Below are 27,787 nucleotides of genomic sequence, written 5' to 3' on the forward strand. Positions count from 1 at the left end.
GGTTAATGTTAGATGATTGCTACAGACCGGCAATATTAATGGCACTTGTGTTCATTTTATTATCCAAGTGATTAGTCTAAATGGTGCTGTAGACAATGTGGTGAGTAATACAGGAAATGATTGTAAAGGCTGCTTTCCGTGGTTTTGTGTTCCCTGGTGTGTGAAGCTGGAAGTGACTAGCATACTGGAAATATGGTGGGAAAGGGGGCAAATTGAGCGTACCAATTTAAGAATCTTAGGCTGCAATCAGGACCCTACAGAAGTCGGTGGGAGTTTTTCCATTGCTTTCAGAAGACCCAGGATTCCACTCTGGTATTTTTTTTTAGCGTAGGGAAAATTGTGATGTAGTAAAGTAAATAAATAAATAGGGCTCGGTCCTAGTTTTTGTAGATTAGTCCAGCCCATGAAATTGGACAGGTAACCAAGCTGCTGCCCTGTCTGAGGTCTCTCCCATTTTGTTTCTCTGCCGTCATCACAAGAATTTTTGAAAGGCCCCTGGGCACACTCTCAACTTTCGGCCCCATATTTGCAGCTTTATCGTATAACAGGATTTGCCCAGCTTGTCTCCCCAAGTATCTCTTAATACAATAGTTGTATCTCTTAATACAGCAGTTGTCTCCAGTAAATGCTTGGATAAGGGGTGGGCATCATATCTATACTGCCTCTGTGGTGGAAAGGAGTGCTCTGTTGAGAAGCGTGCGTTGGCCACCGAGTCCTGCCCTACATGTGACCACTGCCACTCATGAGATGCATCTTCAGCACGTTTGAGTTCATCAGCAAGAACAACTTCCTCGCCTCATTTTGGGTATAATGCGTACCAAACCGGAGGTGAGGCACGTTTCCCAACAACTATCTGAGGAACGTCACAGAAGCAATATAGATGTGCCACTTCAAGCAGATCCCAGAGCCACCTGGCAGTCGGGTTTGATTACCCCCTAGCCATGCAACTGCCCCCAGCTGAGAAGAGGGAAAGACATCTGAAATCCTGCTGCAGATCTTTACTGGAAATAAGGGCCAAAGCTCTTCCCCTGTAGATTTCTCCTCTTGGGCTGCCGACAGACATGGAAACCTCCCCCAAATAAAAAACACGCTTTACCAGAAGAAGCAGCTTGTTATTTCGACCTGGCTCTGCAACGTCGGCATAGATTGGGCACTTCTTGAAATATTAAGCAGTTTTATGAAAAGACTTACTGAGCTCATCTGTTTACTGAACTCTTAGTCATTTTTTAAATTATTTTGTAAATTGAGCTAAGCAGCATCTTGAAGCATTGAAATGTATATCATAACCAGATGTTCACGTGGAAAAAGATGCTTGAAAAAAAGTCTAATATGCATAGACACATGTAAAAATTACCAGATTTGCCTCCTCTCTGGCAATAGGGATGCTAGGCCTTCACTTAAACCAATGGAAAGCAGGCTTTTTCTAACAATTCCACTATTTGCTAATGTGTATTTAAAAATAATACCACCCCCCACCCATGCACCTCATGAAGGTAGATACTTATTTGGATTTTTCAAGGCCCCTGTGGAATTGCTGGGTATTAAACCACAAGATGCAATACTATAGACCACTAGTGCAGATAGGGATGGGCAAGCGAGCACTAGCCCTAGGTGCCCATTCAGAGGGGCACCAAAATAACTCTTAAGGAACCCACGTCCTGCCCCACAAAGGGAGCTAGGGCACTCTGGCCCTCACCCTGCGGCCCTGTTCTCTACCCAGGGTGACCAAATTGGGGATTTCTGCCCAAGGTGCCCAAATCCGTTGTTTTGTTGCTGTTAAAGATGATAATGGAGGTGCCAGATAAACTTCCCTGAAGGAATGTTTTATACTACAATAGAGGACAGGGCGTCCGTTCAGAGCAAACATCTGTGGGTGGAGGGGTGGGACTTTCTGCTGCAATTCTTCCTCCTCTTAGATTGGTTCAAACCAAACACTTGTTTAACATCTAAATGACATGTCTTTTTCTGAAGCAAGAGCACAAGTTCCACTTGTCCCTCCCTAGGAGATTGCAGAATTGATTACGAGTCATTAAAGGTAAATATTTTTCAAAGATCTCACTTACAAAAGTGATTTAGGAGCCTGAATCCAACTGGTTTTGTTGAGCTTTTGGCCATGTCTAGCTTGAGTACCAGGAACAGAGTTCTCGAAACAGCCTAGGCTCCACATGGGTGGTAAAACCTGCTTCAGACCCACAGTTAATATTTGGGCGGTTTAGTGTGCACAGAGTTTCAGGCTGCTGTTGCCACGCTACAATCAAAACACAATCTATTTACTTTAAATCTAGCTCAGATGTGTTGATATACACTGCTGTCAGACCTCTGATTGCAACGGAGATAGGCATGTAGGCTACTACATGCTTAAGACTTTTTTTTCTTTTTTGAAAATGGGACTTGGAACCTAAGTGGTTCAGAAATGTTGTGACAATTGTACCTCAAATACGTGAATTATTTTCAATCGGTTGGTCAAAGAGCAGGTATGTACATAAATCAGCGTATTTACCTGATCTGGCCGCATCTGACAATCAGTGCACAGGGAGTTATAAAATCCTGTGTACTGCCCAGCTGGGAGGCACATGGGTTCTTGACAGGTCCCAGGTGGCCACGTGTTCAGTTTACAGCATATTACAAATAAGCCACATTTACTGCATTATCATGCCTTAAATTGACTTGGCACATGTGACCAGGTTACTATTTAAGGTGCGATTTACCTCTTAATCACATCTTAAATGTTACATGTGTCGGGGCCTAAAGGTATATCTGATCTGAAATGTGGCGCGTGTGGGCACAACTAGCATATATGTAGCTTTGATACGTGCAATGATTTCAAGTCTGTTGTATAGTTTATGTTGAAAGTTCCCATGATGCTTCTAGCTATTGTTCACAGTTGTGGCTTTTGTAACACAGATACTTAAACGCTAATTTTGGCTCTGGCAAACTCCTTTCATGTAGGTCTCTTAGTATTGGACAACGACTAAACAGATACCAGAAGTAGACTCCATTGAACTGGAGACCTAGGCGTTCAAAGCGCTCTCTCCCATTTGCTGGTTAATAATATGTATTTCATTTCTAGAAACAATTTCACGTTTAAGCCTAACAATCGAGAGACGGGATTATTTGATAGTCTTTGGACTTGCCTTGAGGAATTGATTCTGGCTCTTTGTTATTGTTCAGAAAAAACTTTGCCTTGCCTATTATTGTTACTGGTATTGTGAAAGCTTTTATTAAGAGACCCGTGTGCTGTTACATTATGCAGAGTCTAGGATATTACTACTCGGCCCTCCAGCTAGTTAGATCTCTGATGTCATATTTCACTGCTCAATGGAAAATATTTATACTGACTGTTAGCACAAGTTAGCGGTGATCCTCACTTCCCTCCTCCCTGCCCCCCCCTTTCCTGGATCTGTTAAAATTTCCACTATCTCAGTGTTTATCCACAAAAGAAAAGGAAAAAAGTAGTTTCAAAATTGACCAAATTTACAGGAAGCTTTCTGTCTCTTTTCCACTTGCACCGAAGAGATATGGTGTGGAGGTTATACATTTATATTTTAAAACCATCAGAAAAGTGTTCATTTTTAACAGCAAAACTTGCTTTTTCCATTGAAATGAATGGTCCTGATCCCTCCATTTTGTTATATGGAAAATACTTGCTGGGTCAAAGGACATGCTATATGGACTATATTACCTGTTTATGCAGAACTTGGCATGCATTAGGCAGGGTTGCAGAAGTCTGGGATGTGGTGGGATAACAAATTTTTTGAGAGGAGACTTGGACTTAGGACAGAGGCATAACAAGACAACTGGGCCCCTGGATCAGTGACAACTCCCAGCTGTCCAGTGGCGTGGCTGAGGCAGCAGATGTTAGTTTTGTGACACCCCACCCCCCTAAGTTAGTGCCCTTGTCACCCCAGCTTCGTTACACTGGGGACTTAGGATATCCAGGTTCCTTTCCCAGGTGTTCCACAGATGACTTGAGTGGTCTTTGTCCAAGTCACTATTTATTACAATTATTGCAGTATTTAAAAGTCATAGGCATAAGCATGACCCCAAAAACAGAATGACAGAGTGCCCCCACCCCAAAGAGCTTGTAAGCTAAATGTGACCTCACTGTGCCTTCATTCCCCACCTGCAATGTGGGCTGGCAATACAGTATTTTTCCTACCCTTGTTTTCCCTATTTAGATTTGTAAGCTTCCCGAGCAAGAATTCTCTTATACTGCATGAATACATAATGGTCAGACTACTTTGTTTGGGGCTGTGGGCATCGTTGGCATACAGAATCGCAATAAGATATTTTTTACGACTTTCAGTCAAGTTTGGTTGTGCTTGTCACGTCAGTCAGTTTGCTGCAATATCTTTTGTGACAACTGGTGGAGAAAGTAAGTGGCCAGCAGTTTCCTCGTGAAGTTTTCTTTCCAAATTCTTTCCTGTTGTTTCCCTTGCATGTCCCAGTCTGATCCTGATCAGCACAGCTAGAACTCATCTACTGATGCCTTCACTAAGCTCGAAACCTCTACCACTTCAACTGTATTAATTAGCTCTTTTTTTTTAAGCATAGTTCAGAAATGGTCTCTATGTAGAGAGGTCTTTAGATATAGTGCAACATTGTGTAATGAAAGGGAAACCCGTTGGATATTGGTCAAATGGGTAATTGAAATGGTCTCTAGACAGCATACATTATAACAAAATAGGGACAAACCTATCATTATTTCAAAACAAGATGGCAATTATCAGGATGGAATTGTGATTTCAACTGTCCTTAATGATGAATGTGGTCTAAGAAATACACCGTATGTGGTAAAGTCATGCGGCTGGTTCTAAAACTAATATATTTTCTTCCTTTTGAGACCTTTGAAGAGTCCATGCTGTTTTAGAGGAGGACAGGTTTTGATATATGATTTTTCTACCGTTTTGCTAACATGCTTTAGAGGTAGGTGTTTATATTCACAATTGGCAAATTAAACCCCCAGGCTTCCAGCCCCTTATTGATGGCTTTTCAGTGTGGACTTTCATCTCTGAGGAGCAGTACTTTCAATTTATTTGTTAGTATAGTTTTCACAGGGGTTTTCATATCTCTTGTGTGTTTACATTTTAAAGTGAGAAAGTAATGTGGGGAGGGGGGATCCAAATGAGAGCTCTGGAAGGGGGGGAAGGATATTAATAAAAATAAGCAAAATAGTTATAGCCACACCTTAGATAAAACCATGAACCAAGGTATTGCAGTCTTCCAGTATGGAAGAGAGGTTTCAGAGCTAACTCATTGACTCAAATTCCTTTTGAATATTTTACTAACCCTCAATCCAGTGATTATTAACCAGGGTGTCTCAGAACCCTGGAGTGCTGTGAGATCCTGTTAGTGGTGTCATGGGGTGCCACACAATATTATCATTGTTAGGTATGCAAATACCTACATGTGATTCACAAGATTGACCCAGACATTTCAAACAGGACTCTGGAGCGTCAAAAACATTGTGACCTGTTGTGGTCGTCCTGAGCTCTTTGTAACAGAATTGCTCTGTTGCTTTCTGTACTCAGAAAATGAGCAAAAACTTAGATCTGACATTTTCTGAAGGCTGACTTTGAGTATAAAAATGTTAAGAACCACTGCCTTATTTTTTAGCTTTTGACAGAGCCAGCGCTTTCTTTCCTAACATCACGTACAACTGCAAAAGGAGACATTGAAAATACAGGCCCAAGTGACTTGCTCAGTCACGAAGTAGCCACTGAGTCGATTACGTTCGTCATGACTGAGAGGGCTTTACCAGAATTGCAAGACCATGTTCCTTCTGCTTAATAGTCCGTCTTGTGTCTGTCAGCAGGTGCAGATCCAATTTTGCATGTTACTCAATTCATGCAAAGTGCTCCTTATTCTCGGTGCCCCTGGCTATTTTTGTCTGCAAGTAAACTGCTTTGAACGTGGTAAAACACAATGTACCCAAATCTGGCCTAATATCCAAGAATGGAAAAATTGCAATCTAGTTAGGAGTTCCTTGATTGTGCTGCAATACTGTTTAGCAAATGGGTTGGGAAACTGATGCAATGCAGAAAGGTGCATGTACACAACACGGTGGCCGTTGGAATTTGAGAAACTTTGGATAAAACGGTTGCAGGAGCTGGGAAGAACTAATTCGTCTTACTCAGATTGATGAAATTGGTCTGAGACCGGGATTTACTAAGGAACAGAGGGATCTTAAGCGTAGCTGGCCATTTGTTCATCAATTTTGTCCCTTTGGTTAATAAGTGAGGTGGGTGTTTTTGCCATTTAAGAGTGTAGGTATCAGAAGGCAGGCTTTCCCTCATCTTTTCCTCCTACCACCTACAAATAGCTGTAGGTTTGCACAGCAGGCTCATTCTGGGGGACATAGAAACAACTCTCGAGAGATGTCTTTGGCATGCTGCTTACTGTCAGACCATGGAACAAGAATGTTTTTTTGGCCTGGAAGTTTCCTCTCCTTGATTGTAGCACATGCTGGGCCTAATAGCCCACTGAGCTGTCTGTGCATTGGATGAATAAAGAACAGAGGCAGTTTCAGATATGAAGTGGTACAGCTGGCAATTGGCTGTTATCAATAGCTATTCATCGTATTAATTAGGCTGTTTTATTGTCAAAATCTGAGCGAGGCACAGTTTTTCAGCTTCTCTATCTAAAAATAAGCCCAGCGCACTTCTGTTCCAGCAAGGGCGCTGGCAAGGGGATTCTATTGTGAGGCTAATGGGGAGATTTTCTTAATATCTTTTTTTCCCTCTGTCCTCCAGGCTGAAGGAGAGCTGGATGAGCAACTTCTGATCTGGCTGGGCATACACATGTGCTTCAGGGCACGTCCATGCTTCCTTCATGCTTGGGAGCACTGCTGCCCACTTGCTCCCATTCTGCACATGCCAAATCCCCCAAATGAAGCAACGTACACACTTTGCAGTGGTTCTGTTACCGTCCTTATAATAGTGAGCCAGAGCCATGCTCAGGGCTGCTCTAAACTGGCTACTTTGCCTCACTTTTGGGATTGGTTGTGTATGGAGTGGGAGCGATGAGTTGTGTGCACTGTGTCACTCCGGGGTGAGTCTCATCAGCTGTGTAGCCATGCCATGCCCTTGGGGACAGCCGGCACTACCTTCCTACTAGCTGTTGCTTCCTCTAAACAGGGACCCGTGACAACAAGGAACCAAGCTCTGATCTGGAGGGTGATTTTTCCTTCCAGGCCTGCAGGGTTATTTAATCAGCAGAGGGTTAGAAGTGAGGAGCTCCAGAGTCCCGTTCCTGGCTCTGCTACAGATTGGCTCTCTTGCTGTGTGCTCTGTGCCTTGTACCTTAAGATTGAGATAAGTGAGAGATTTTTTTTTTCCTTGCAAGGGGACGGAAGATTGATCAGACTGTGTTTGTAATGCACTGTGTAAGTGCATTGGGGCTGACTGGAAGTCATGAATCTGGCTGGTTGTGTAGGTACAGGGGTTTCCAAGGCAAGCCCAGCAACAGGATTTGGTGGGTAGAGGTGGTAGGACTGCTAGACTCTGTTTGTCTGGCATGGTTTAGTACCCACTGAAGTGTTGGGGTGTAATGCCCATTTTATGGAAATGGGAGGCTCCTCTCTAGCTTGTTCCTGCAGCCATATGTCTGAGGGTAGGCGAAACTTGGAGGCATCTGAACCCCAAGCCCTTGGACCTGCACATAGGATGCCTGCCAAAAGACACTGGAAATATCTAAAGCCCCAGGTTGGGGTGGAGGATGTTTGCTGGTTGTAGGGTCACTTATGGTTCTGGACTAACTTATGGATTTGGACTAAATTTGGCTGATTTGCTTTGGAACACGAACAATTTCTTCTTTTTTTTTTTTTTTTTTAAAAAAAGGGTCTCTAAGAGTGTGTCTGAGGCTAGGCAGACCTCTTCCCTTGTTCTCTCCAGACTTACAGAAAAGGGTAATTATGAAGTATCATTTTCCTGCCCCCAGTTGACCAAGCTTTTCTCTGACAGATCGGAGCCATCCCTAAATAACATTTTAAGCTTTTTAAAAATGTTTTAGTCTTCGGTTATAGGATTTAGCAGATAGCTATGGAAGGGGAGAGTGCTTTTTCTCTTCAGTCACCTCTGAAAACCCTCATTCAGTTTGGTACAAATACAGCCTCAAAGTAGACCAGCCATATCCTGGTACTGTTCTGCTAGAGCAAACTCTAATTTTGCTCTGGGTGTGTGTGTGTGTGTGTGTGTGTGTATATGTGCAAAGCTTTGTTTGTTTTTATTTTCAAACTGTGCCATTCTGAAGTGTCTATGAAAGGGAGTTTGTGTACTTCCTTAGAAAAAAACACTCTTCTGTCCAAAAAGGTGCACAGGCTCCGTTGCTCTTTATCTGCTGTGTGCCAGATGATATCAGGCCTTACCCTCATGTCTCTACTTCCTGAAGTATGAAGTTGTGATGGGAACCACAGATCATGAGCAGTCAGAGAGAGCATTTAAAAGGGTCACAGGTGTTGAGCAAAGGAGAAAGTCAGTTCTTTGCTCTCTCCTTCCTTCCTTTCAGGACACAGCATAGGGTTGAGGTGGTGATATGACCAGGACTTGCTCCTGAGATCCAGAGCCATATCATTGCACTAGAAGCTCAGCTTGTGTGCAGCTAATTGTCCTACCATGTGTCTTTCAGGGTTGCTGAATGCCATGAATCCCCCACCCTGTAGCCATGGCCTGCATTCTTGTTCCTAGGTGCAGGATTTTACATTTTGTCATGGCAATAAGCATATTTTTTTGTTGTGCACCCATTTTTATCAAATCTTAGTACAAACACCATCTGTGAATGCATGCACTTCACCTGAAGATATCCTGCCAAGGATTTAGGAGCTAGATTTTCACAAGAGCTGAAAATGGACCAGTTTCCATTTTGATGTCAAACAAAGTGATCAGATCTACATACATGCTCAACACCTAGCAGCTTCCACTGTTCTTAGTCTTGGGTGCTGAACACTCCCATAAAAACTGGCTGCCTGTGTCTGTGTGTAAAATAATTTTTGGTGTCCCCTTTAATGTAATTTGCAGTGTATCTGTTTTCTTTAAATTAGAGAGCCATCAGGGTGTGATGTCATCTTCAGTACATACCCCAAGTACTGATTACAAATAAGATTTCTTCCACTGTTTTTTTAAATTGTAGCAATTTTATCTACAGTCATCCTTCTTGTGATCTTGTTAGGGTGTGTGTGTCTAGGTGTGTGTATATTGGGTTTTTTGTTCAATAATAGTTTCTGCTACAGTCTGAAGGAAGTTGTCTACCACTGGGTGACACTGTTTGACAGTATTCTTAAAATTCACTACAGTCAAAGTCTGGAGAAGCTGTCCTTGATATCTGGATTTTCCTATTAAAGAGACTTGAACTTGCATTGCTTGCTCTACCTGGGTGTGGTGTCCACAAGTGTGGTTTATCCAGCTCTGTCCTAATTCTAAGGTTATTGGTCAAGGCTGGTGAGGCGGTATTGATGTTGACATAGTTTTGCAAGAGATGAAGTAGGACTTGGTGTTTTTGGGTGAGGAAGGGGTTTGGCCTCCAGTAATCACATTTTAAACTAAACTAAGGGTAGGTAGGACGTTATTGTGGCTTTGGGTTATATCTGGACTAACGTCAACTGGCACATTAATGAATTGCTAATCACTCTTGGGGAACAGTGTTTATGCAAATTAGTCTACTGTGTCTTATTTCCCAGCAGGCAATGATTTGAATCATCTGATTCTCCTAAAAGTCAGATTTACTGCAGTTTGCACTGCTTAACATACCCACACTTCAGTACGAGCCAGATTTCATATACTCAGTTACATGGTTTTAGTAAATCTTACTTAATTCCTGTAAAGTGAATCGCATTGTGGTCAAGAGGTGTGTGGGTGCCCATGTCGTACCTCTGCATTCAATAAATCTTTTATTCCTGCAGAATTAAATATTCTGGGTCCCGCTTTGCCATAAGCCCTTGGTAGAATTGGATCTTTTCCTTGTCACCAGCACGTGTTCTGTTCTCCGGTGTCCCTTCTTGGGGAGGGTGAGGCGGAAGAGGGAAGAAAGGGGTGTGTGATGAACATCCACAAGAATATGGTATCATGCTCACTGAAAGGGTGAGAGAAACCTGAAATTCTTTGCAAACTTATTGTAAAAAAGGATAATCTGATGCTCAAAAGTACCCAGAAGACTGTAGAGCTTGGTTTGATTCTTCTTGGCATCTGATTCGGAGGCAGAATAGTCCCATGGGTAGGGGACAGTCAACCTTGGAGGCCATGGGCAAGTCCAACTCTTCTAGGTTTCTCTCACTCTCCCAGCTTCTTGTTTGTCTGCTCAGTTTAGATGGTGAAGTTTTGAGAACATAGGCTACCTCACTACGCATGTGCTGTGCCTGATGCAATGGGGTACTGATGGGTTTTTTGGTGGGTTTTTTGACTCCCCAAGTGATATGATAAGATAAATAACTAGTGGAGCCCTGGGGATTGTCCACACCACCTCTGTGCTATGTGCAGCATGCTCTGACTTTGCACCCATTTAATGAGCACCAAATCCTGGAAATGAGGCAACTTAGCAACCTTGGATTGGGGATGGAGCTGTGCACCAGCAAGGATGCAAGGGGGAAGCTTAAAGTGGCTTTAGGCACGTGCTCAAGGCTTTACAGTGGCTACACTGCCTTGGGTCTCGGCATGGAGGCAGCTTAGATATGGCCCTAGCCTCCCCTTTACTTTTGGATTCCCTGTTTCTCACTCAACAACTCATCTTATATAGAAATCTGTGTCCAAATAGCCTTGAAGTGATGGCTTCCCTTTCTTCTCCCCTCACTCGTTTCTCAGCTTTTGCTAGCTGGAACTTTTTCCTCTAGCAGCCTCCCAAAATTGCTGCTTAAGAGAGAGTCTGTTCTTCATAGACTTTTGTACCCACCAGGTAAAGTCTCTAGGACCAGTAGAAACAAGCTCTGTCTACCATGCCCTCCAGTTTCCAAGAGAAGTGTACACGTTCTTTGAGCCTTTATTTCTTTCTCCATCCATGGTCAATCTAGATCAGAGACCAAGAGAATGAACTACGATTCAGTCCTCAGCGTAGGTGCTCTGTTGGGTGCTGTTCAGACAAAGGATATCCTTCAGCTCATGTGACTTATTTCAACTTTGAAGCACCGTGGGAGAGTCAGTCTGGCAGTGTTTCAAAAAGAGATGCTACCTTTTAAAGAAGTGAGAAACCATAAACAGCTCCTGGCATGGTACTTGTATGTAGTAATTGGAGAAGCAGAGAATGCTGCCTCATGTATTCCCCCGTCTTGTTGCTTTGAGCGTCCATAAATCTGCCAGTGCAAACACCCTTATGTCAATGCAGCACGCTCTGGTTTCTTGTGGTGTGGATGTCCCATCTCGGTTCTGTTGACATGACAGCTGCTGTAGTATTTTGAGGTGGGAAGGCAAACTAAAGGTTTATTTGGATTTCTTAGGGGTTTTGAGCAGTTAACTAATTTAATATCTACTTGAAGTGGCTAGTAGGGCCTGCTTCATTCCAGACTCCAAAGCCCTGACATTACTGTGGTCTTTCAGACTGACTTCTGCATGGCGCGAGTGAGTGGAAGCTTTACTGCTATTACCAAGGGGAGTAGGATGAGGCTTTTAGTCTCTTGGCAGCCACATAATTAATGAATCTGTGCATACCCCCGGGGGTATTTGGGAAGGTCCTAAGGGATATGTGTGGGTGGGCGGGGACAGAGCAGAGCCACTCACCACCCTACACCACCACCTCCTAGGAGCAGGGCTGTGGGGTGGGCAAGGGTAGCTGTGTCCCTCTGTGGCTCGCACAGGTGCTGCCTGGCCAGCCGGACACCAGGGAAAGCTCACGCACGGCCGCCACACTGACTCTGCATCCAGCCACGCGCCACCCACTTGCCCCCACTGCTCCATGTCTGGCCAGCAGACTTATTAAAAAAGGTTGAAAACCCCTGCATTAGAGTCACACCAGTGTACCAGTCTATGTTGGATCAGAACCAATTAAAAGGAAAATTTGATGTTATCAGCAATTGAGGTTTTTTTGGTCAGTGTAGCCATAGCATCACTGATGAATGTTGTGTGCATATGTGCAACTGCAGTATGCACATGGCCAGGAAGGCAGCCTGGCTGGTAAGTTGGTGGCGGGGGAGGGAAGGGGTGCTGGCGCGGCAGATTGAGGCTCCTGTGGTAAGGGAGGGAATGGGGTAAGGAAATAATCTGCCCTCCCCCCATGCTCCTTCCCCCACCTGCCCTCACACTTACCAGCCAGATGCTGCTCTCCAATCTTGCAGGCTGCATATTAGCGATTAGATTGGTATCGCCTGATATGGCTGGTTAATAACCAGCCATCGGTATCAACCAAAAAAATCTTTATCAGTGCACCTGTAGAATCCAGTCATTGCTGGTAGTGGTACCTTTTTTGCCATATGTGAGACTGTAGCTCAATTGACCTCCTCCACCACCGTTCTAAGCAGCCAAATGTTCTAACACTGTAGTGTTTGTGTCTCAGGCATGGCTGGCCTAATTACGTTATCCTTTATCGGGTACCTAACTTTCAAGTTCGCACTTCCACAAGTGGTTTACAGAGGAAAACCTACAGCTCCACTGAAGATAGGCTTAGTAAGAGAGTACAGAGGCGCTTGAGTGCATGTCTGGAGGTGCTATCAGCTTGGCTGAGCTGCATGTCTTGGATACTTCTCTTTTCCCTGAGTCCTGTTTGGGGTTTACAAGGTAGGTGCCCCTATGCACAGATCCACTAAGGGGCCCAGTCTAGGCTCAGTGTGCATAGGGACCCACTGTGGTAGGCCTGCTTAGAGTTCAGCTGTGCTGAGAGGAGATAGTGATGCTGCCGACAAACCAAATCTAGCCTAGTGACCAGAGCGCTTGCCCAGGAAGTGGGACTCTTGGTTAACAGACCTTCTTCAGCATGCAGGAGTTCAAACCTTGCTTCCCAGAAGAGTTGGCAAGCTTTGACAGAGCAGGGGTGGGAGCAGGGGCATGCTCCAGCTTCCTCCTGAAGCTGGATTATTGGGTAATCGAGATGCATTGGGCCACAGAGGCGGTGAGGGAGAGAAAAAAGAGATAATAGGACATCTGACTGTCACCCAATGAGGAGGTATTCTGTGTTTCAGTCCCAGGACTGTTTTTGCATTTCAGCCAATGGCTTATTAAATGGAAAATGCTTAAACAGTCCCTGGAGTTAGGGGCCAGACCCAAAGACTCCCATCCTCCCAGGCAAGTACTCCAACCACTGGCCTATTATATAAAAGGTGGGTAGTGACGCTGTCTGCATTTTCATCCCTAAAAGCCAGATTTTCTGTTTCTTTCCTTTGTCCAAAGCTCATAATCCCTTGCACATGGCTTCAAATGGGCAGAGAAGGTGGGGGGGTGGGGGTTGAGAAGTCTTTCCCTAAATTAGGAAGAGAACAAACAGCACTTATTCAAAATATAATCCCTGCATTGGGATCAGTCCATACAAAATGGTTGCAATCGGGAGTCTCTTGTATTCATCATGAGCCTTATTTCTACAGCAATTGTAGTGGTATGTAGCTGATGTACGTAAGCCTTGTTCTGTGCATTGTGTACCAGGAAAAGGGAAAGCTGTTTAGCAGAGATTTAAGCAGCCCTTTTCCAGCTAAGCCTGGTTGTTCAAGGTCCACTACTTATGTAATTTTAGAGCAGAGTCATGCTGAGGTATTTTTATTCTAATTCCTCTTAAAATCAGGATAATGGAGGGGGGGGGGCGGGGATGCCAATGGTATCATATTTCTCCTGAAAGAATGCCTTTGGGTTACTTGTACTAAACCACAAGTCTGTGCAGTGGTTAAATGATCTAAAAATGTAAGTCTTACAAAAATAGCGTTTGATGGTTTATAGGACATTCAGAACAGATGTTCCAGATCTTTAAAGAATATGATTTAACTTTAGGAGACTTAAAATGATTGAGTTAATACTTCTGTGCATGATTAAGTTCAAAGTTTATCTGGGCAAAAGAAAAAGATTGAAATCATGTGAATAAACCTAGCTTGGTAGCTTTTAACGGAGTTCTCCAAAGCCTGCATAAGTTTATTATTTTTGATGTTTTATGTCCTTTTAGTCTTTGATTTTTATTAAAGCAGCCTCCAACTCAGCGTCTGCATTCACAGCCAGAAATAATTATGTATACCTAATCCTACAAACATGGGATCTCATGAGAATTTTGAAATTCAAACCTTAAATTAGTTTTCTTAGAGAAGATGATTTCTACTGTAAAATAACAGAGGAGAAAATAAAGGTGATGTATATAAGTAAATGTGTTCTAAATAAATTCCAAACCTTTTATGAAAATTAAGACTTTCTTGGCATAACTCTCCCATATTCGCAAACAGCTGTTACAGCATTTACAAAGCAAAGCTGCCCAAGTGTTTCTTAGCACCATATTGTCAAGACCTGGTCTGAAGCTGGGTCAGATCATGGTGAAAATGCTTGTGGCGGCCTGTAGCCCTGTTTACACTAGTGCTTCCCTGTTGTAAGTGCCCATAGCCCTTTTCCAAAAATCCCAGTATAAATACAGTCAACAGGTTTGAAATGAAATGAAAAATATAATAAGCCCCTATGTGTTCATTGGAAGGTACGTGGGTGGATGCTGGCTTCACAGCATTCTCTGTCCATGGATAAAATTATATAGAGTATAAAGGCCTTTACTCCCATTGAATTGACTGGTGAGACTCTTCTTGATTTAAACCCGTCTGACCGTCTGTTCTGGCTTTCAGAACTTGAAGTGCTGATGTGATAGCTTGGAGTAGCTTTGTTATCTCTGAATAGACATGAAGCCTATACCTAAGTGATTTTATCATGTGATTTTTTTGTTACGGAAAATTGCCCACGGTTATATGGCTAACAAATACTTTTCCTGTTCCGTTTGGAAAGTCAAAACCCTTTGTTTCTGATCATGTCAATTTTAGTGACATTTTTTTAAAAAATGTATAAAAATAATAAAATCCAAAGTTCACAAGAAGTTAGCCTGATTTAGTAGCACAGTGGATAAATGGTATTTTGTTCCTGCTTGGGTAACAAGGTCAGTCAAGCCATACCCAATGTCTGTATTGCAAGCTCCTTCACCTTGAATTAAAGTACTAGTAGGCCAGTGAACTGTATACTCTTAATAGATTACCTGTTATAAACAACAGATACTGTAGCGGAGCCTCTCACTTGCTTGTAAAATAGTGGTCCTGTTAAATATTTCTTTGAACCACAACCCACAAGAAAAATAGTAGTAAATCCTAGTTTGTTTCTTTTTATTCAAATGCTTTCATTGCTGCCAAGTACCAGTAGACCAGTGAACTGTATGCTCTTAATATATTACATACAACTAACAACAAATGCTTTAGAGCGGTGAGGGCCAAACTTTTTTTGGCAGGCATGCCACAAATTGTCCCTGCAGCTTTCCTGCATGCCACTCTGCTATCCCAACTGCTGCTCTGCTTTCTGCTGCCCACACTGTGCTTCCTGCCTCATCTAGACCTTATCTGCCATTTTGCTGTCCGTCCACTTCCTGATCTGCCATGCCCCACACACGGGTTGCCCATGCCACTTCTGGCCCATGTGCTGCAGGTTGGCCACCCTGCTTTAGAGGAGCCTCTCGCTTGCTTGTAAAATAGTGGTTCTGGTAACTTAATGTCTTTAAACCAAAACACACGAGAAAAACCAAAGTAAATTTTAGTTTGTTGTTATTTTAAATGCATTCATTGCTGCCAAGAATTCTAGAAAGCTCTAAAGTACAATCAGAAAGCTATACCCAAGAATAGCCAAAGCAAATTAATTGTTTTGGAAAAGTTACTGAAATTTGCTTTTACTAATTGTAGAAGGGAGAGTGAATATTAGATTGAAAAGCAGTAGAAAGAAGATGCTTATAAGTAGCACTGGTATGTTTCAAAACAAGTGGGTATATTTAATGACTAGTTTAAATACTATTGATGAAAGCACTCAGTACATACACATTGTAACTTGAATCAGAAGTGTTTTGATGGATTAACTTTGCATTTTGTGAGTAGAAAGAGCTTTTTCTCTTCTCAGTCTCCTGGATTTTTCAAGGTGGAAGTATACTTTATCCAGGGGTGACGACGGTGGCTCTGTTCTGAGCTTCCCAGCTTCTGGCTTACGTGACGCAAGCCAAATTCTTAGAAGTCTCTGGCCCCTGGAAAGCACTACCCTCATCATGCATTTAGCCTGTTAAGCATGTGATAAATTACAGCATACCCCATGTTCATCTGTTTTTGTCACATGATAAAAATGGCAAACCAGCCACAAAATGTTCCACAATGAATGTGGAACACTTTGTAGCTTATTTGCATCTTGCTTAAATTTTTGTGTCACATGGAACAATTTGTCAGTTTCTTACCTGTGAAACATTTACTGTACTTTCCGTTTGTAAAACTCTTTGAATTGCATAGCTGTTACCTTGATTAGTTGCCTGCATCAGAAACTATAGGTTTACCTGCAAGTTTGTGTCCACAAACTGATTGAAGTTTTGTTTTGTAAAGATACGTAACCTGTCTGGGTAGTAGTTGCCAAGTGGCTGTGGCAATGGACAAGAAATGCACTGGCGATGCCCTGTGGAGGTTTGAATCCCATCCATTATGAAATCCTCTCTTGAAGAAGGCTCTGAAGAAGGGGGTGGATTTCTCTCTTCCTGAAATGGTTTAGGGATAAAACTTGCATTTATGTAGGGGGTTGCATCTAGGGGAGGGAGTTGGACGAGACAACCCTTGAGGTTCCTTCCAGCTCTGATTCCGTGAATGGAATGGAATCTCTGAAAGAGACCAGTGGGAGTTGGGCGTCTCACTTCCTCCTTCTCATTTAAAAATCCCAGCTGGAAAACTCATGGCATGATAGAATATGGAACGGTTTCCGGCTCTTGAGCAAGTAGTATCAACTCTAGTCTGTTGCCAACAGTTCATGTTGCAGCAGAAAACCTCAACTTCTGACCTCAAAGGGTTAGATACTACAATGAGGACAAGCCGTTAAAAATGAAATAGGAGAATGGAAGAACAACACAGAGCTATATCCAGGCACGTTTTTAGAATTAGGAGAGCCCTTTTAAATGACTGAGTGGTTTTTACTGATGCTTTCCCAAATGGAGTTACATTCTGCAGAATGTTTTTGCAAACATTCCAAGACCAAATGAATTATTTGAGTTACGTTTCCATCGATGTTAATGCTCCCTCAGCTGTGAGAAGTCTGCTGTAGGTAATTCTGTATCTGTTGTCTCATTTTCTCTCTCTCTCTCAAAGCAAATGGTAGTCATTTGTTAAAGTAGCTTTAGGTTTGTTGCTGGTTTATCTTTGCAGCATATTATAGTATTGTAAGTGTTGTTACAAGTCTGACAGCTACCATCAATAAAATGTAACTGACAACATCTTATTAAAATATATGATGTATTTACTTTCAACCCATAATAAACCTGAACTGTAAACATTTGATTTGGCCATCTGAATTGTGCCAGCTTAATACTGCGAGAATGCAAGTTGTCCTGTCCTTTTAAAAAGAAGTATGTAGGCTATGTATTGTAGCTTATTCAAGGGCTATGATAAGGACGATCGGCTTTCATAGAAAATAGACAGAAGGTAGGAGGTACAGAATGGTTCTTCCAAAGAGAAGCATGACTTATTTATTTAATCATCATGGCAGGGATGTAATAAATTGTTAGGCATAGCATGTAAGAAAATGCTGGCATGACTGATGTATTGGGAGTTGCCTTTTAACTGTGTGTTTCATAGTTCTTAGGGTCGGAACACATCTAAACAGCTCATCAGGTCCGACCCTCTGCCCTGGGCAGGAACAAGTGCTGGGGTAATAACACCCCAGCCAAATATCCGTCCAGCCTCCTCTTGAAGACCCCCAAGGTAGGAGAGAGCACCACCTCCCTTGGGAGCCCATTCTAGAGCCTGGCAGCCCTAACTGTAAAGTAGTGTTTCCTGATGTCCAGCCTGAACCTTCTCTCTAACAATTTGTGGCCGTTATTCCTAGTAACTCCGGGTGGTGCCCGGGGGAACAGAGCCTCCCCCAGTTCCCGCTGGTCCCCCCTGGTAAGTTTGTAGCAGCCACCGGATCTCCCCTCAGTCTTCTCTTGTAGAGGCTGAATAGATTCAGGCCCTTCAGCCTCTCTTGGTAGGGCCTGACCCATTGCCCCTTGACCATGTGAGTGGCCCTCCTCTGGACCCTCTTGAAGTGCGGTGTGCAGAACTGGACTCAGTACTCGAACTGTAGCCCGACCAATGCCGCATAGAGGAGAAGGATCACCTTTCTGGACCTACTTGTGATGCATCTGTAGATGTACAACAAGTTGCGGTTAGCCTTACTGACCGTTTCATCGCATTGGCAGCTGATGTTCATCCTGGAGTCAACAATGACTCCAAGTTCCCTTTTTGCCACTGTTTTGACGGGAGGGGTGTTCCCTAGCCTGTAGGTGTGTTGCTGGTTCCTTCTCCCTAGATGCAGCATCTTGCACTTGTCTGCGTTGAATTGCGTCCTATTCTCATCCGCCCACCCCTGTAACCTGTCTGGATCTAGCTGAATCCATGTTGGTTGCCCCTGAGCATTGCCTCCCCTGCTGGGCCCTTGCAGATGTGCTCCTTGTTAATTTTCTTAAAGGTCATTCCAAGGACCGAGGTAAAGCTGACTGGCCTATAATTGCCGGGGTCCTCCTTTCTCCCCTTGTAAATGGGGACCACATTGGCCATTTTCCAATCCCCTGGTACCTGGCCAGAGCCCCATGAGCGCTCATACAGCTGTGACAGGGGCCCCCCTATGACCTCCACCAATGCCTTCAGCACCCTCGGGTAAAGAGCATCTGGACCTACTGATTTAAACATGTCCAGCCCCTCCAAAAGTTTCCTAACTGGCTCATCCCTGACCCTAGGCATGGCGGTATCTCCCCTGGGTCCATCTGTAATCCTAGTGGGGGAAATGTCCCGGTCCCTGTTCAGGCATATGGAGGCAAAGAATTTGTTAAAGAGGTCAGCTTTTTCATAGAATCATCCTAGAATCATAGAAGTCGGGTTGGAAGGGACCTTGTAGATCTTCAAGTCTGACCCCCCTGCCAGGTCTTGCAGCAGTCTTTCCCTCCCTACTAGCATGCTCACCTCAACCCAAATTTTGGTACCATCAGCAAATTTAAACAGAGTGCTTTTTACCCTGTTGTCCAAATCGCTGATAAAGAAATTGAACAGTGCGGGCCCAAGGACCAAGCCCTGGGGGACTCCACTGCCCCCTTCACCCCAGGTCAAATATGACTCATCCATCACCACCCTCTGAGTATGACCCTTCAGCCAATCTGCAGTCCAACTGACTGTGTAGGCATCAATGCCACAGTCTCCCAATTTTTTAATGAGGATGGGGTGGGAGACAGTGTCAAAGGCCTTGCTGAAGTCCAGAAAGACTACATCCATGGCAACACCTGCATCCAATGCTTTTGTGACCTGATCATTAAAGGCAATCAGGTTGGTCTGACATGACCTGCCCCTAATGAAACTGTGCTGGTTGCCCTTAAGCATCATCCCTGAAACTGGCCCATCGCAGATGTGCTCCTTGATGATCTTCTCAAAGAGTTTCTCTAGGATTGAGGTAAGACTGATGGGCCTATAGTTGCCCGGGTCCTCCCTCCTCCCTTTTTTAAAGGTGGAGTGTTGGCTATCTTCCAATCATCTGGCACCTGACCAGAGCACCACTAGTGCTCGTAAAGCCATGCCAAGGGCCCTGCAATAACCCCTGCTAGCTCCCTCAACACCCTGGGGTGAAGAGCATCTGGACCCGCTGATTTGAACAAGTCTAGCCCCTCCAGAAGCTCTCTAACCCGGTCCTCCCCAACCTGAGGTCTGGAGGCATTCCCCTTGAGTCCGTCTTGCATCACGGTGGGGAAGTCCTGGTCCCTGCACAAGAAAACAGAGGTGAATGAAGAATTGGTTAAAGAGGTCTGCTTTCTCCTCTGGCGCAACCACCAGGTTGCCCAGCATAACTTGCAGGGACCCCACATTTCCCAGTGCCTTCTTCATCCTCCCTATATATTTGAAAAAGGACTTTTTATTATCTTTTGATCTTGGACGCTAGTCCCAGCTCTATGTCCACCTTAGCTTTCCTGACAGCCCCCCTACAGGCCTGAGCCGAGGAGGTATACCCCTCTTTGAAGATAGCACCCCCCTTCCACCGGGTGTACGGCGCCTTTTTGGCAGTCAGGCATTCCTGGACGTCATTGGTGAGCCAGGGGGTTTTTGGGCATTCTTGCCCCCCTTGCTTCTTGTTGGGAAGGTCACCCCTTGGGCCCTGAGTATCATCTCCTTAAGGAACGACCACTCATCTTGGGCACTGAGTTCCCCTTCCCTCGAACCCCAGCGCCTCTCCCACTAATCTCAACTCTGGATGGTGAATTCCAGCAAGCAATGATTGCTATCACCCAGGTGGTCAAGGACCTGGAGGCCCCTTACCAGGTCATTGCCTGTGGCCAGGACCAGGTCCAACAGGGCATTTCCTCTGATGGGACTGTGCACCTCCTGAATTAAGTGGAGGTCCTGTATCTTGGCCAGGAACCTCCTGGAACGGTCCGACCTGGCTGACTGTTCCTCCCAGCAGATGTCCAGGTAATTTAAATCACCCATGAGAACTACATCCCTTGCCTTAAGTGCCTCTGCAAGCTGGCCTGAAAATTCCCAGTCCAGCTCCTCCCCTTGTTTGGGGGTCTGTAGTTCATTCACTTGCTGCAATCACCAGATTGCCAAGCCTGTCCTGTAGGGGCCCCACATTACCCGGTGCCGCCGCCTTACTCCCTGTGTATTTGAAAGGACTTTTTGTTATCCCTAATTCTAGTCGCTAGCCCTAGCTCCATCTCTGCCTTGGCCTTCCTAACAGCTTCCCTGCGATCGCAAGCAATGGAGATGTAAACCTCCTTGGTGATGGCCCCTTGCTTCCACTGTTTGTATGCCTTCTTTTTTTGCCCTCAAGCATCACTGGATGCCATTGCTGAACCACGGGGATTTTTTAGCGCTCCTGCTCCCCTTGGCGTGCATTGGGACTGAATCCCTTTGAGCTTGGAGGATTGTCTTCTTGAGGAACATCTGCCCATCTTGGACTCCCACCTCATTGAAGCTCCGAGACCCCAATGCCTCTCCTACTAATCTTCTCAGTTCATTGAAGTCGGCCCTCCTGAAGTTGAGGACTTCTGCCTTATTGCTTGCTTTTACCACCCTATGCTGTACAGTGTGATTTATATCAATAAAGGATTTTTCACAGGTGTGGAGCCATAGCCAGGTTTTGCACTACTGCAATTACTATAGTTTTATTATATTACTCAAGTTAACACAGAAAGGTCCCAGCCAGTGTTGGGAAGCTATAGATTTGAATGCTGTACACATATGCGAACATACGCACATGCCTACCCACCCCTGCCTTGATGAGCTGAGTGTAAAGCCATTACTCTTCTACTTGTGCAGGGATGGTTACTCCCACTAAATCCAACAGGTGATGCATGAAATGCATGGAGTGGAATTAGCTCTGTGATCTAGATGTAAGTTATTTAAGGGGGTGGAAAAAGGGCGCTTATACACAAGCACAGAGGCTACTCGGAAACACGAATTCCAGTGTGTTGGAGCAGACTCAATCAAGTCTGCAGGACTGTGGCAATTGCCATGCTCCAGCAGCCTCCTGTGTCTCATGTATCGGTGTCGCTGCGCTTAAAAATGGTGGGGCGCTCCAACTAAAGCTTGTCAAATGAGCTTTAGTTCAAGTACACCCCGCTGCCATTTTCAAGCACCTTCGCCATCTGATACAGGAGACATTGCAGCACCCCCACCCCCAGAGCATGTGTAAAAGTGTCCAAAGAGCCTAATTCAGATGCGTCTACGCAGGTACAAATCCAAAATAATCTTGGCACTAAAACTGTGACTCCACTTTCAGTTCATTCGTTACTAGGAATTCTTTCATTGATTCCCATGGACTTCAAATAAGGCCCGTAGAGCAGATGTTGACCCAAGCGCTGAACCCTCCAACATAAATACACAAATCATCCCAGATCAATAATTAACCAGGGAGAAACTGATACAGTTTTATGGTAACCATATTGAGTAGTAGAATAAAGGAGATCACATTGTGCCTTGGTTAAAGGGAGAGATTCAGCTGTTCTTCCAGAAAAAGGTGGTGAGTCTTGCCATTTCTTACTAGTTCTATATGAAAAAAATCTGTAGCGTTCGGCTCTTCAACAAAGCAAGCCAGACCAAGGGCTGTATTTTTTTATGTATATAATGTTAAATCAGTGTCTCTCTGAAACTGCTGTGCGCTTCGAGATTTTAGTTCTTAAAATCAGTTGTTCACTCTCTCGTGCAAGTATTTTGTTGCCAGATTCCCCCAGCAGGGATCTGTGGTTGTAACAAGAACAGAACACTTGGCCCAAGGTGTTTCATTTGAAATGCAGGAATTGTGTGTCCTGTGACCGACACTGCTAAAGGTCATGAAGTATTGAAAGTCACGTTCAAATTATTTCAGAGTTGGAGCTCACTCACTACCTTAAGATTAAAGAAAAGTCCTTATTTTAATGTTGTGATTACGTATGACAATGCTAAGCTTTTTGTAACTTTGAGTCAAGTTTGCATGGTATGAATCCACTGTAGTTTTATTGGCTCCAAGTGAACAGAGCTATGTTTGTTTACACAGAGTGAATAATATGGCATGAAGCTTAAAAATTTCCAATCAAAACTTAGAATATTCTATTTGGAATTCAACTGTGATCCAGAAGCAGATTTTCATTTGTAGGTTTTGGGGCGTATTTTCCAAATTAAATGAATTCTTAAAAAAATGCTGATTGTATTGTTGAAAAAACATGTGCTTCTGTTGCAAAGCCCTGCGTGTACTATTGGACTCTTAATCTAAATGAACTACTATTCTCCTGTTGTTCTTACAGTGAGCTTCCCAGGAGTGGATGCCACTCATTATTTAATATTGCTGTTTGTTTCAAATATTTCTGATACCTCACTATCTTGAAATGCCTACTCTGAGCTCTGAACCAGGAAAGGATATGTGTAATCCGTTGAAAATCAATAGGACTATTCATGTAGCAAACTTCAGCTAAGTGCTTTGTTGCTTTGCTGAGTTGGGTCCTCAATACAGAAGTCTATAAAATGTGATACCTAAAATAATCCAGTATCAAAGTTCACAGCGTGAAAACCTTTTGAGGCGAAAAAGTGTTTGGTTTGTGGCTTTCTACTTCTCTTCCCTTTTCCCTCCCCAGTAATGCTCTTTTCGCAAAGTATAAGAAGCTGCTGTAATTTGCTCCTTGGCCCAACTTATGTACCCATTGTCAATTTTATTTATAAATGTGTAATACGAGCATTTAAATACCAACATAACATGGTAGCTATATGTACACCACAGCCTTTTTCTTTTTCTATTCTCCCCCCCCCCAGTCATTAAAACGGCCGTTAATGTATTTTTACCAGGATGATTTCTTGTGTTTTGCAGATAGCTCAGGTGAGGACACTGAACCCAAAGATCTATACCTTATTCCAAGAACAATCATGGCTGAACCTGACTACATAGAAGATGACAATCCTGAATTAATTAGACCTCAGAAGTTAATCAATCCTGTGAAATCATCCCGGAACCATCAGGACCTGCACAGAGAGCTGCTCATGAACCAGAAAAGGTGAAAAAGTGAATAAATGACCTTGTGTGTGTGTGTGTGTGGCAGCTGAACTTGTGGTTCTCAGCCAAAACCTCATGTTGCCCAAAATGCTAATAGAGCTTTTGTGATATTTAAAATCCCAGTATTTATAGCTGGGTTGGATGGAGTTGATCTGTTTTTTTTGTTTTTGACAGCTGCATCTGGTGCTGCAGTATCTAACCCTTTTGGTTCTTATTTCGAAAAACCTTAATTATTACCATTTATAGGCATATTGCAATACCACATATAGGCCTCATGCAGGTTGGACTCTGTTATGACAGTTGTTGTAAAAACACAGTCAGCGATAGCTCCTTTCCCCAAAAGCATTTTAGATGATCTTTTAAAATCTGAACTGAATGTATGTAAATGGATGCAGTCTGCAAACCACTGAGGACAATCACTGCCGCATTTATCTCAGTGGGATGTTGAGTCTGGAGCCTACCTTCAGTTCTTCAACAGCTGTCTCATAGCTAATCAAAGAACACAGGAAAAAACAATGGTGAGCATACTGTGAAGCTACAAAAATCTGATGGACCAGGGTATTTCTGCAGAAATAGGCAACACTTAGGTTAGGTCTCTTTTTAAAGAAGAAATTCTTCATTTTTTTTTTCTCACTCACCAGCATGTAACGTATGTTGGAAGAGGGGTGTATCTGATAGATATACACGTTCAATTTAGAAGTTAGTAGTTGGATATATAACTTCTAAATTATATACACATACACACACCCTGCCCAGGATCTATCTGGGATTAGATAGATGGATCAAACACAGTGTCAAAACAAAATGCTTTTTTTTTTTTTGCCCTGCCCCAGCCTGACCCTAGATTACAGGGACACCTTTAAAACAAAGATGTCACAAAAGGAAGTTTCTTATTAGCCTTCTTTACAGGGTAGTTTAGTATATATTTGACATTAGGCTCTTTTGATGCCTGTACATTTCTATACATTGTACAAGTTTCATTCTGGGACCTGAGAGACAGCCCAGTACTTTATGTACCATTTGAAGAGCTGTGATGGAACCTGATACTATAGATTTTAGTGGTCTCAGGACTTGATCAACAGTAGCCATATTAGTTGTATGAATTTTCACCTTAAAAATGTTAGTAAATTGAACCCTGACACTATTACCTTTTAGTGTAGGGTATAACATTACTTTCTTATCCTATCCAAGTAAGATTTAATTTGCATTTCCAACCTAAAAGTGGCTTCTTTTTTAATATATTAGCAAGATCCATGATTTAAGTTCCATCACTTGGGTCTGCGCATTCCTTACGGACTAGCTTTGGCCTTGAATAAGCCATTTAACTCCAGGTTTTGTGTCTTCTAAATAGAAATGATGAGTTAGTTGCTGACCAGTGTCTTGAAGTTGCAGGAAAGTAGGTGTAGGATTGATATCAGGAAAAACTTCTTCACTGTTTGAAGTGTGGCAGTAGCATAGATACCTAGGAAGTTGTAGCCTCTCCATCACTGAAGATGTTAAAAGAGAGGTTGGACAGCCACTGGTCAGGGATGATCTAGGCATAGCCATGCATATGTCCTACTATGGGCATTTCCCAGGCATGTGTGTTTTGCTGGTTTCCCATGCCCCCCTTTTCTGCTGTGTCAGGGCTTTTTTAAGCCTTCCTCAGAGGAATTGGATGTTGGCTATAGCCGAAGCTGGGGATTTTGACTTGGGTGTCCCAATGCTCCTGCTGAGATCAAAGCTGGAGGTTCCTGGCTGGAGGGTCTTGCCTTTCCATTCAGATTCAGACCAATTGCTATTTTGGGGGTCAGGAAGGAATTTTACCGCATGGTGCTTTGATTGGTACAGACTGTGGGGGTTTCCGTCTTCTGTAGCAGAGGCGTAGCACCTGGGATCCCTTGAGAGTATATTAACACCCTTTTTATTGAAGCAGAACGTTGGCTGCTATGGTTCCCCTGCTTTACTTGGGGCAGGTTAGGTTGTTATCTTGTGCTGGGTCGGGGTTGACAGCAGTTTTTGAGTTTAGATTATGGTATTTATGGGATGGTTTGGATAGGGATGATCTTGCTTCAGGCAAGGCGTTGGACTAGACTACTTCTCTATGGTTTCTGTGATTACTTGCTTCACAAGCACACTGTGGGTTTGAGCATTTACAAGAAAAGGGAAATCCTTCCAGTATATAAATATAGACCTGATTTTGAAACGGATGGTCATATGAGTTATGTTGTGACTTTTTCGGTAGGGCTAGTCGGGTGAATAAGAGTTGCATGCACCAATAAGGGTTTGTGGAAGGCGGACCTGACTCCATGGGAGAGTCGAAAGGTTTGCTTTGTATCTGTATGAGATGTGTACTCTCATCATTCATGAAGGTGAAGATGGTTAAGATTATCACTGAACCATCCTTTTTTTATTTTCTTTTTGCTTCAGTGAAGTTCCTGGCTATATAGACTCCAAAGCACCTGGACTGGATGCAAGTTAATCATTTTAAATGATGGGACTACTCTGGTACCATAACTTGTAGCCTGAAGTCAATCATTGTGGCTTGCCTTAGATTTTTAACGTTCTGCTACTTCAGATTATTTTGTGCATCACAGCCAGATCCTGGGTCAAAAATCTTCTTTATCCCAAGAATTTTTTTAAGTGTTATCTAGGCTTTGGAGGAAAGCCATAAACACTAAAATCATTTGACTGCCTTCAGCTTTTGACTGCCTTCTCCTCATTTGGGTTTGAAATGAGTAAATAACCTGATTGGCTATGGCTGGAAGACAGAGTTTTTCTAAAATTAGAAAGTTATCCTCAAAATCAGGGAAGACAAATACTAAAGTTTGGTGGTTTTTAAGTATCTGAAAATCTATAGATATAGAATTTTAAACTTGGATAATGCAACTATTTCCTATTTTGAAGAGTTATTTTATTTGTAGAGCGCAGCTATTCAAACCCGTGTATCTGGGCATGAAGGTAACCTCAGGCATTTTACAGCAGAGCGTATTGGGTTTTCCAGTACATCAAATTGATTGATTTAATTATTTTCCAAATGCTCAATACTTTTTCAGCATCTTCCAGGGTATTCCTTAATTAATTTAGAGTTACAATACCCCTGAAGTTTGTCCAGTATAGACTTTTAAAATGTACTGTATTTGGATTTCCTTGTAACAGTTATACATGTATATCACAGACTGGCCTTTTCATAGCAAAAAGAGCACAGTGGGCAGTATGACATAAGCTTTTAATGAAAATGTTTATTCGCCTGTCAGGATCTGGACATTTTAATGAGTGCTAGTTGGAATCTTTTTCCTTCCATGCGAATGGAGGATTTTGTAACTCCACATTCATTTATTGCAAAGAGCTGGAAAGAGACAACAAAATAGAGGGACCTGTTCTGGGAAGAAGACTGGATTGTATTGTCTTTGCTCCTTTCTCTTCTTTCCTGGACTCCTTATTTGCATCTTTCTCCCCCCATCTATCTTATCCTCCCTGAGCCTTTTAGATAGTCTAAAAAAGTAAAATAAATGTTCTACCAATGCACAATGTATTTGGCATTGATCACCATAGTAACGGAGTTTGTAGTAATGTCTCCTCACCCTGCAGAATGGTTGCAACGGTGCCAGCTCTATGATGATTGCTTCAAATGTTGTTATTTCGGAGGTAAGAGGAAAAAACAAAGAGAATTAAAGCGGGGAATAATAGTCCAGAATTAATTAGTGGTTAAAATGTATGATCAGCAGCCCAGCAGGCTTCATTAGACTGATTTGAGAAACTTCCCTACGGAGAGATACAGGAGAAAGAGCATCATGGCATTTTCAGACTAACCGGGTTTCTGTATCGGAGTCTTTGTGCCCGACCCTGCAGGTTCCTCCACTTTGTCTCTGGGGCTGTAGGATTTGGGGTCGGGGCCGGGGGTAGAGGTGGAAGGAAAAGGGTCTGTCTGCATTTCTAATAGTGAAATCCCCACAAATGCTAGCTTTAGATACATAACTCTGAATGAATCATTTATGTGGTATACTTCTCCGGTGGCAATGAAATGGACACATTACACCGACTGCCAAGTAGATCAGAAAAAGTTCACACTTTCAGGGGTTGCTTGTGTGTGTGCGTGCCCTATTTTTTGCTAATGGGATTAAACATCGAAGTCCAACTCCTAGCACCAAGCAGTTTAAAAGCATTGAAAGACACTTGCG

General features: G+C 43.3%; 1 protein-coding gene across 5 annotated transcripts in view; it reads left to right on the forward strand.

The window, feature by feature from the left end:
- Positions 1-27,787, forward strand: part of FAM107B (family with sequence similarity 107 member B) — a 78,018-nt gene that overhangs the window by 41,040 nt on the left and 9,191 nt on the right. Inside the window, exons 1-2 of one of the 5 annotated variants that reach the window (XM_019543678.1) lie at positions 6,218-6,241; positions 23,445-23,628. In XM_019543678.1, the coding sequence (XP_019399223.1) occupies positions 23,501-23,628 (128 nt within the window). In that variant the 5' untranslated portion in view covers positions 6,218-6,241; positions 23,445-23,500. Of the gene's footprint in view, positions 1-6,217; positions 6,242-22,052; positions 22,128-22,311; positions 22,435-23,444; positions 23,629-27,787 lie in introns of those variants that run through there. The other 4 variants (XM_019543674.1, XM_019543677.1, XM_019543676.1 and 1 more) reach the window with 4 other exon arrangements.

The sequence above is a fragment of the Crocodylus porosus genome, unplaced genomic scaffold, assembly GCF_001723895.1.
Source record: "Crocodylus porosus isolate Cpor-Errol unplaced genomic scaffold, CroPor_comp1, whole genome shotgun sequence".
Classification (NCBI taxonomy): Eukaryota; Metazoa; Chordata; order Crocodylia; family Crocodylidae; genus Crocodylus; species Crocodylus porosus.